This window comes from Palaemon carinicauda, chromosome 4 (genome assembly GCF_036898095.1).
Source record: "Palaemon carinicauda isolate YSFRI2023 chromosome 4, ASM3689809v2, whole genome shotgun sequence".
Classification (NCBI taxonomy): domain Eukaryota; kingdom Metazoa; phylum Arthropoda; class Malacostraca; order Decapoda; family Palaemonidae; genus Palaemon; species Palaemon carinicauda.
In genome coordinates this window covers 50,723,332-50,733,331 of record NC_090728.1, presented here as the reverse complement: position 1 = coordinate 50,733,331, position 10,000 = coordinate 50,723,332, and the positions used below count along the sequence as shown (strand labels likewise).

General features: G+C 33.6%; 2 protein-coding genes across 2 annotated transcripts in view; one reads left to right on the top strand and one right to left on the bottom strand.

Moving 5' to 3' along the window:
• LOC137639083 (uncharacterized) overlaps window positions 1-3,221 on the bottom strand; it is a 19,705-nt gene extending 16,484 nt beyond the window's left edge. Inside the window, exon 1 of the mRNA XM_068371407.1 lies at window positions 3,108-3,221. Within this exon, the coding sequence (XP_068227508.1) occupies window positions 3,108-3,211 (104 nt within the window). The 5' untranslated portion in view covers window positions 3,212-3,221. The remainder of the gene's footprint in view (window positions 1-3,107) is intronic.
• Window positions 1,702-6,746, top strand: LOC137639082 (uncharacterized). The gene is made up of 4 exons (XM_068371406.1): window positions 1,702-1,760; window positions 3,890-3,929; window positions 4,335-4,644; window positions 6,466-6,746. Exons 2-4 carry the CDS (start codon window positions 3,908-3,910, stop codon window positions 6,632-6,634), a joined length of 501 nt encoding a protein of 166 aa, XP_068227507.1. The 5' UTR covers window positions 1,702-1,760; window positions 3,890-3,907; the 3' UTR covers window positions 6,635-6,746.
• The last annotated feature ends 3,254 nt before the right edge of the window (window positions 6,747-10,000 follow it).

Genomic DNA, 10,000 nt, shown 5'->3' with positions numbered 1-10,000 from the left:
AAGTCGTCGAGATACTACCGATAGAGAGTCATGGGGTCCTTTGACTAGCCAGACAGTACGACATTGGATCCTTCTCTCTGGTTACGGTTTACTTTCCCTTTGTCTACACATACACCGAATAGTCTGGGATATTCTTTACAGATTCTCCTCTGTCCTCATACACCTGACAACACTGAGATTACCAAACAATTCTTCTACTCCCAAGGGGTTAACTAATGCACCGTAATTTTTCAGTGGCTACTTTACTATCGGTAAGGGTAGAAGAGACTCTTTAGCTATGGTAAGCAGCTCTTCCACAAGGACACTCCAAAATCAAACCATTGTTCTCTAGTCTTGGGTAGTGCCATAGCCTTTGTACCATGGTCTTCCACTGTCTTGGGTTAGAATTCTCTTTCTTGAGGGCACACTATTCTATCTAATTTCTCTTCCTCTTGTTTTGTGAAAGTTTTTATAGTTTGTATAGGAAATATAGTTCCTAAAATATTTTATTTTTCCTTGTTTACTTTCCTCACCGGGGTATTTTCTCCGTTGGAGCCCCTGGGCTTATAGCATCCTGCTTTTCCAACTAGGGTTGTAGCTTGGCAAATAATGATAATAATAATAATAATAATAATAATAATAATAATAATAATAATAATAATAATAATAGTAAGCCAGATAATATAAGTTTTTAAAGCTCGAGGATAAGTTTTGAAGACATTCTGAGGAATGCAACATATTCCGTCATTTACTTTAAAACATTGTCCCTGAAGACATGAAATGATACATAAAGCCAATAAAGTGTTGCCTTTGAATAATTGCCGGTACACGTGCTTTAGCATTTAATGAAAATTGCCGAAGAGAAAGAATATGCCTAAAGAGAATATATATAAATATATACACACATATACATTATATATATATAAATATATATATATATATATATATATATATATATATATTTATGTGCATACATATATATACATAGATATGATGTTATATTTATAAATATGATTTATATATATGCCTATAATTTCTATATGTGTATTTTTAATTTGTATAAAAACCTATATATATATATATATATATATATATATATATATATATATATATATATATATATATATATATATATATATACAGTATATATATATATATATATATATATATATATATACAGTATATATATATATATATATATATATATATATATATATACAGTATATATATATATATATATATATATATATATATACAGTATATATATATATATATATATATATATATATATATATATATTGCATCTTTTGCCTTCAAAGAATACGACATTTGAGCTGAAAACAAGAGTTTCGTCGAGAGAGAGAGAGAGAGAGAGAGAGAGAGAGAGAGAGAGAGAGAGAGAGAGAGAGAGAGAGAGAGAGAGAGAGAGAGAGATGTTATTGGGGAAATGTCACCACTGATCTCGTAGTTTCTCACCACAATTTAAACCACAATCACGTCCGCACATAGTCCCATAAGCAATTGTCGACCAACAGAAGGATGTCTCTTTGAGGAAAGCCGCCCCCGGGCTTTATCTTCGGGAATTGTTATCATTTCGAAGGATATGCATCTGCTGAGTCACGCCCAGCCTTCGGGAGATTTTCACGAAGGTTGGATAATTGTGAACATGGGCGTAGTAGTGGCGGGTGAGAAGATTTGATAGAGTATATATACGTAGACATTCGAGATGCTGGTCAGAACGTTTCTGAAGCTTGCTTCTGTGACCAAGGCATCCACTTCTCGTGAGTTTATAAGCTTTATTTGATATAGGTTTATCTATTTTTATATGGATTCTTGTTTCGAGACGCTGAATCTTATAAGATTCGTTAGTTGAGGTAATTTTACCTTTAGGAAAACTTTGATTCATCCTTCATTTTAATGTTTGTTAGAGCCTTCAGGATCAGTAATTTGGAGTTTTTTTTTTTTCATGCATTTTTTTATCTTAATCTTTCTATTTGTTACCTTCATCTGTATAATCACAGTTTAAAATCTCTTCTGTTTTTTCATAAATAACCTTCCTTGTAGTTTTAAATACAAACGGGTTAAGCAATGACTTTTTTACTCCATAAAAAATATCAATAAGATAATATTCAAGCGCTTTCGTACACAAACTCCTTCCAAATCATTTACTTATTGTTTATCACCACAAAGTAAGTTTTTTTTTCGTATTAATTGAAATTTTACCGGTCACGTTTATTAAGTTATCTATACCCATTTTGTTCAATTTTTTTGAATCTATATGTCATTCATATCAGCAGCATAATTTCACACTTTCATAGCGGATAGATATTGTACATTTCCAGCTTTTATGTCTGCCCGTAGTAGTGTTCCTCATGGCGATAGTCTCTCCGTATATATGAAATTATGTATCGAAAATCAGAGTTATCAATTTATCGGAACAGTCAGATGTATTGTACTTTCCGTATTCGTTCCTTTCAACGATTGCTGTATTTAAGAACCATTCAAGAGACTCTTTAGCTATAGCAAGCAGCTCTTCTAGGAGAAGGACACTCCAAAATCAAACCATTGTGCCATAGCCTCTGTACCATGGTCTTCCACTATCTTGGGTTAGAGTTCTCTTGCTTGAGGGTACACTCGGGCACATTATTCTATCTAATTTCTCTTCCTCATGTTTTGTTAAAGTTTTTATAGTTTACATAGGAGATATTTATTTTATTATTATTCTTGAAATATTTATTTTTTCCTTATTTTCCTTTCCTCACTGGACTATTTTCCCTTATGGAGACCCTGGGCTTATAGCGTTCTGCTTTTCCAACTAGGGTTGTAGCTTAGCAATTAATAATAATAATAATAATAATAATAATGATAATAATAATATTGCAGTTTTCACATTCTACAGGGCTATCGTCACATATATCGGATACTTGAATTCACAGTAGTTCTATTCGTAATCTAATAGCAGTCCTAATCAAAATCAATCTCAAAGATGGAAATAAAGGAAGTACGATTTGCAAATAAACATAAAAACACTTATCAACAGTCCTAGCTAACAAAACTATCGCGCTGTAACCAAAACAAACTGATTCTATCGTTCACGACAACTCCCAACAAATATAAACACTACTTACTGATATGTAAACACTTCCAAAGCTGATTGAAGTAAGATAAACGAATGTATAAATCCAGTATTTGTAAAACAACCGACTCTTGCTGCACTCAATAAGAAAAACATTCGTCCAGCATATTCGTTAGTTGTTATGTCCTAGCCTGTTTATGAAAAAACGTAAACAAACAACCTTATACTAACAGTCTCTCTAGCTACAAACAATCATTACAGTGATTACACTCTCTCTCTCTCTCTCTCTCTCTCTCTCTCTCTCTCTCTCTCTCTCTCTCTCTCTCTCTCTCTCTCTCTCTGGGTAATGAAGGTTGACAATATAATCATAAAGCTAGTGTATAAGCAGCAAAAGCGAACAGGGCAAATGAATAGAAAATTCATGAATTAGGAAGATAAAAAAAATGATAAACGATAGGTTTTAAATGCTAGCGAGATTAAGATTACTTTACTTACTTTGATGGCTGCTTTTCCGGTCCCATACAGCAGGGGAACCCCACTTTCTCTAAAGGACCTCCACTGTCATTTTATCTTGTTCGTCCAGAGCATTAAATATTTCATATCACATTACTCATTTACTGTTAAATCGTCACTGTCAAACGACTCACCCCTCTTTTTCTCTGAAGTCTCACCATCAAACCAAGGAAATTGGTCTTTAACAGTTATAGTCTTTTCCAATAGTGGACACATGGTATCGTATTCACCTTAAGCACTAATTATCTAACCTATTTACCCTTATTATGATGATATACTGTAGCTGCTGTTTCTCATATATTCACTTCGTCTTCCCTACAGGATTATCTAGTGACAACCATGGCTCTTACATTCACAGTCGGTAAGTATTATATCTGTTGAAGAGGCCTACATTGTAGGCCTAAGTTATGCCTTAATAAATGCAGTTGTCAAGATAGTTCAAATAGCGTACGTCACTTTTCTAGCTCCATAAGTTTTTTTTTGCAAAATGAAGTTTTCTTTTTTTTAATGATTTGATTTTAGCAATTCAGTTTCCAACGATAACCGAAGAAATCTTTAAATTTATCCAGTATAGGCCTAAGTTATGCCTTAATAACTGTTCAGTTGTCAAAAGTTTCCAAATAGCGTACGTCACTTTTCTAGCTCCATAAGTTTTTGTGTTCATGTTTTAAGCACATTTTTTAAATGATTTAATTTTATAAATTCAGTTTCCAACGATAACTGAATAATCTTCATAATGTTAAATTTATTAATTTATCCATCAAAGGAGCTGGCGCCGCAGTGGCTGCCGGCGTAGCTGCTGCTGCCGCTGCAGGAGCTGTCGGTCTAGGCCTGTTAGGTGCCGCCGCTCTCTCCAGGAGAGGAGGCAGAAGGGGTGGCAGAAGGGGCGGCGGCAGGCGCAGGTTTGGCCGACAGGCCCAGAAGCAGGTCGAGGAATCCAAGGCTCTGGAAAGGGCGCTGGATCTCATTCGCCAGCAGGACGTCACTGGATGCGGGATGCGCCTTGTGTGCGAGTTGGCAGGACTTCGGGAGGAGAGCCTCACGGAGGAGGAGATGTCTATTCTAGATATTGTAGAGTGAGTATCGTCAGGCGAAAGAGTTTTCGTGATTTCTGATCGGAAAAGGGTTTGCTTCTTTTGCCTCCTTCAAGAACCCTTTTCTTTATCTAACTTCTTCCCAAAGTGTTATTTTCGTTCTCTAACTCTCCCCACACGTGTCATTTTCTTTAACTAACTTCTCCCAGTGTTAGTTTTTTATCTAACCTCTTCCCAAAGTGTCATTTCTTTATGTAACTTCGCCCCACAAGTGTCATTTTCTTTATATAACTGCTCCCAGTGTCATTTTCTTTATCTAACCTCCCCCAGTGTCATTTTCTTTTTCTAACTTCCCCAAGTGTCATTTTCTTGATCTAACTTCTCCCAGTGTCATTTTTTATCTAACCTCTTCCCAAAGTGTTATTTCTTTATCTAACTTCGACCCACAAGCGTCATTTTCTCTATGTAACTGCTCCCAGTGTCTTTTTCTTTATCTAACCTCCCACAGTGTCATTTTCTTTTTCTAACTTCCCCAAGTGTCATTTTCTTTCTCTAACTTCTTCTCAAAGTGTCATTTCTTTATCTAACTTCGCCCCACAAGTGTCATTTTCTTTCTCTAACTTCGCCTCACAAGTGTTATTTTCTTTCTCTAACTCTTCCCACATGTGTCATTTTCTTTATCTAACTTCCCCCAGTGTCATTTGCTTTCTCTAACTTACCTCGCCCCCCCACAAGTGTCACTTCCTTTGTCTAACTCCAAGTGTCATTTTATTTCACCAAATTCCCTCAAGACACAATTTCTTTACTGATCATTCAAGAACATTTTCAAAGCACATGATAACTCATAGAAATAATGATATTAGCACAAAATTCTTCAATAAGCTCATTAAAATCCTTTCCCTGGTTACAGATGAATTTGCTTTGGTTTAAGTCTCTTACTAAAGAAAAGGCATTTGCATTATTTTTTTTTTCTCAAGAAGCGAACCACTTTTTGGTCTTCCTTAAATGGTATTTTAGGAATCCACTCAAGACAGTTTTTTCAGTTATTTTATTATTCTGACATTTATTTGTTTTAAAATTTCTTCAAAGTAAGGTTTCGTCTAAATATAGTTTCCACTGAATATTTATCACTAACACTTGTGATTTTAATCAACGTAAATATCATCCACAATAGCATTTAATATCGAATTCTACCCTTAGGAATATTTATATCCACTGGAAATTCATTTATAATAAATGCCTCTGACTGGGCAAGGATTCGAACCCATGCCTTTGAGTCGAAACAATGCCAACAAAGACCTCTTTTGATGCATGGTTGTTTAGAGATCTTAGCTGGCGTTTTTTTCGACTTAGAGGTATAGGTTCGAATCCTTGCCTAGTTAGAAGCATTTATCATAAAGGAATTTCCAGTGGATATATATTCCTATTGGTAGATTTGGTATTAAATCCCATTTTGGTTAATATTTACATAGTTTACAATCTCACACATCTTGCATCAAAGACTATTATTATTATTATTATTATTATTATTATTATTATTATTACTAGCCAAGCTACAACCCTAGTTGGTAAAGCAAGATGCTATAAACCCAAGAACTCCAACAGGGAAAAATAGCCTAGTTGGGAGAAGAAATAAGGAAATAAATAAATGATGAGAACAAATTAACAATAAATCATTCTAAAAACAGTAACAACGTCAAAACAGATATGTCATATGTAAACTATATAAAGACTTATGTCAGCTTGTTCAACATAAAAACATTTACTGCAAGTTTGAACTTTTGAAGTTCTACTGATTCAACTACCCGATTGGGAAGATCATTCCACAACTTGGTCAATAATTGATTATGTTATTCCTCACAGACCTAGACCCACACCTGGAGAAGGAGTGCTGCCATCTAGCAGCGGGGCTGTGGACTACAAGATCGCTAAAGAATTGGGTCAAAGGCACGCCGATTGCAGCTTGACCTTCCCTCTCTGTTCGTTCAATGGCACTCAACTCATGAATATCGTCGATGGGTACCTGCCATAGGAACCCAGAAGCGGAAAAATACGATTTTCGATTAGATAATAGTTCTTTTATAAAAAAAATAATAGCGTGAAAGTTTCTATTTCTGTATAAACTGTGCGTATGTAGTTTCTAAGTTTGTATAGTTTTTTCGGAATATTTGTTTAATATGAATTCGTTATTTGATAAGTATTTGTCCTGATTTCCTTTAGAATAGTAATGATGAAAATTATAAGCATTGCTAGTTTTTTTTCTTTTAAGCAAGACCCAAAACTTTCTTTTTTAATAAATTCCTTGAAATTATATAGCATTTAGTGCTGTTTCGGAAAGGTTAAGTTTTCTTATTGTAGTGTGAACTGATATGATCTTTTATTTTTTTTTTTATATTATTCATTATACTTACTTGATTTTATAAAATGTTTTCTATCCGGACAATAAACACTATTTCCTGAATATTATTATTATTACTCTTATATCCTACCGTTATCCTTACATTAAGGGGTCGGTTGCCTGATGCGCCCTCTCTAATGCCTTCGATCAAATGTATCCTCTTCCACCAAACCTCTTCTCTCCATATCATCCTTCACCTTATCTGGCCATCAAATTCTCTGCCTCCCTCTCGTTCTTCTCCCCTTAACAGGTTACTCCTAAGCCCTCCTCACTCCCTCCCCACCATCCATCCTCAAAACGTGCCCACACCATCTCATTCCTGGCACTGGTGCCACCTCTGTAATATTTACTACGCCTGCCATTCTTCTTCTTTCATAATTTTTCATTCTTCCTAGCAGTGATATTCCAATCATCCACCTCAGCATTTTCATCTCTGTTCTTTCAAGCTTTACTGTTCATTTTCGTATTATTATTATTATTATTATTATTATTATTATTATTATTATTATTATTATTATTATTATTAACTAAAATGCAACCCTAGTTGAAAAGGCAGGATACTATAAGGACAAGGGCTCCAACAAGGGAAATAACTCAGTACGGAAAGGAAATAGGAAACAAAAACATAGAATAGTATGCTTAAGTGTACCCTCAAGCAAGAAAATTCTAACACAAGACACTGAAAGACCAAGGCACTCTCCAATGGTTTTATTTAAATGTCCTTATCTTGGAAGTGCTGCTTACCATAGCTAGAGAGTCTCTTTTGCCCTTATCAAGTAAAAAGTAGCCACTGAACAATTACATTGCAGTAGTTAACCCCTCGAGTGATGATTTTTTTTTGTTATCTTAATGTTTTCAGGTGTATGAGGAGTGAGGAGAATACGTAAAGAATAAGCTAGGCTATTCGGTGTATGTGTAGGCAAAGGAAAAAAGAGCCGTAACCGGATAGAGGTCCAATGTGGTACCATAGTGTCAGTCAAACTACCCATAACTCTCTAGAGGTAGTATCTCAACCGGTGGCTGGTACCCTAGCCAACATACTCCCTGATACCTAAGTTTTTCCATCTAACTTCAAGTTGGATATTTTATTCATATATACCATTTAACATATATATATATATATATATATATATATATATATATATATACATATATATATATATATATATATATATATATATATATATATATATATATATATATATATATATACGCAAATTATATCTTAATGTAGAAAGTTGTAAATGTAAAACTGTGGTTCTAATTATCGTAATTCTTTACCATCTAACTAAAAAACTTAAATTATAAAACAAGAAGCTTTGCACCTACCTGTCGATTGAGAGTGCCTGCCAACGTGTTTTGCAGAGTAAACGTTCAGGAGTCAGGAATCAGGAACCTACTACTTAACTAGAATGTGATTGGATACCAGCATCAGCTGGAGTTAGGAGAAGGCTACGAGCCAATAAAAGATAATCAGCCACTTTTTGATTGACACAAGTGGTTCTCTAGCTTGTTATTGACCAATATTACAATCGACGAACCATGAACAAAATTAATTGCTTAGGTTTTGAAAATAATTAAATACTGTCCTACGAGGACCTCACAAAGTAGGCATGTTGTTCTCCCACTACCTTTGGGAAGCACAATCATCTAAATGGACATTGTAGCTATGGTACAGCACTTATCTCTCATATGTTAGGTCGTGCATCTTTTCTAACCTAGTAGCCCACAAGTCTTCTCATCAGTAGATGAATACCAGCCTGCGCTGGAGTCAAGAAAAGGGTCGGAGAACAACATCACTTTTAATATTTGCTGGGAAAGGAGACGGCTGTACTTCGTAAGTTCTACTCTTTATAGAGGGGAAAACGTGTAATTATACAGACACTTATATATATATATATATATATATATATATATATATATATATATATATATATATATATTTATACACACACACACACACACACATATATATATATATATATATATATGTATATGTATATATACGTATATACATGTATTTATATATACATATTATATAATTGACCAATACATATTCAGTTATACATATATATATATAAATATATATATATATATATATATATATATATATATATATATATATATATGTATATGTATATGTATATATGTATATATATATATATACAGTATATATATATATATATACATATATATATATATATATATATATATGTATACACACACACACACACACATATATATATATATATATATATATATATCATATAATTGACCAATATATAATCAGTTACCTATCATAAACAATAATGCTGGATCTTAGTATGACTAATCGAGGTCGAAATCTATCTACCGAATTGATTTAATTGCTACGATTTAATGCTTGATAAACCTAAATAATTTATAAATCATTGTATCGCGCTCATTCAGTTTGTCCGGATGATCTCCTGTGCGTGTCATAGGAAGGACGCGTGTACATTAATGATAACTATAATGATACACAGCCATAGCTAACACCTACCAGATAACTGTCACGTCCATTGATATAGTTTCTATATAAATACTATACAGTGATCGGTTTATTTAAGTTTTGGTATTTTTATACCTAAAAATATTCTCTTCAATTTACTCTACGCTCTAAAGCACTCAATGGACTTTTAATTTTCCCTTTTGGATTAATGGTTATTTTTTGTAGTTTTTCCCTTGGGTACGCTGATAAAAACACCGTAATTCTAATCAGAAATTCTCCGTAAAAATATACTATTCTCAGATGTATTTAGGTAAAATAAAGGCGACCGTAATTTTTACCCTACTTTGTTATTATCTTTCACTGGTTGGTGACCGTAATATCACTCCTTTACTTCAATATATCCGTTTTTAAAACGGTAAATGCCTGGCAACATTTATTCCAGGATTTTTACCGTTTTTTAAGGCAAATTTTCAACTGTAATTCTAAGCCCATCAGTCACGAGTACCGTTGATCAACTGTTACTTAGTCAA

What these genes read in the sequence shown, in the direction of transcription:
- LOC137639082 (XM_068371406.1), top strand. Translation starts at nt 3,908, where the DNA reads ATGGCTCTTACATTCACAGTCG. An exon ending in GGCTCTTACATTCACAGTCG is followed by an intron (nt 3,930 to 4,334) that starts GTAAGTATTATA and finishes TATCCATCAAAG; the next exon opens with GAGCTGGCGCCGCAGTGGCT. An exon ending in TCTATTCTAGATATTGTAGA is followed by an intron (nt 4,645 to 6,465) that starts GTGAGTATCGTC and finishes TATTCCTCACAG; the next exon opens with ACCTAGACCCACACCTGGAG.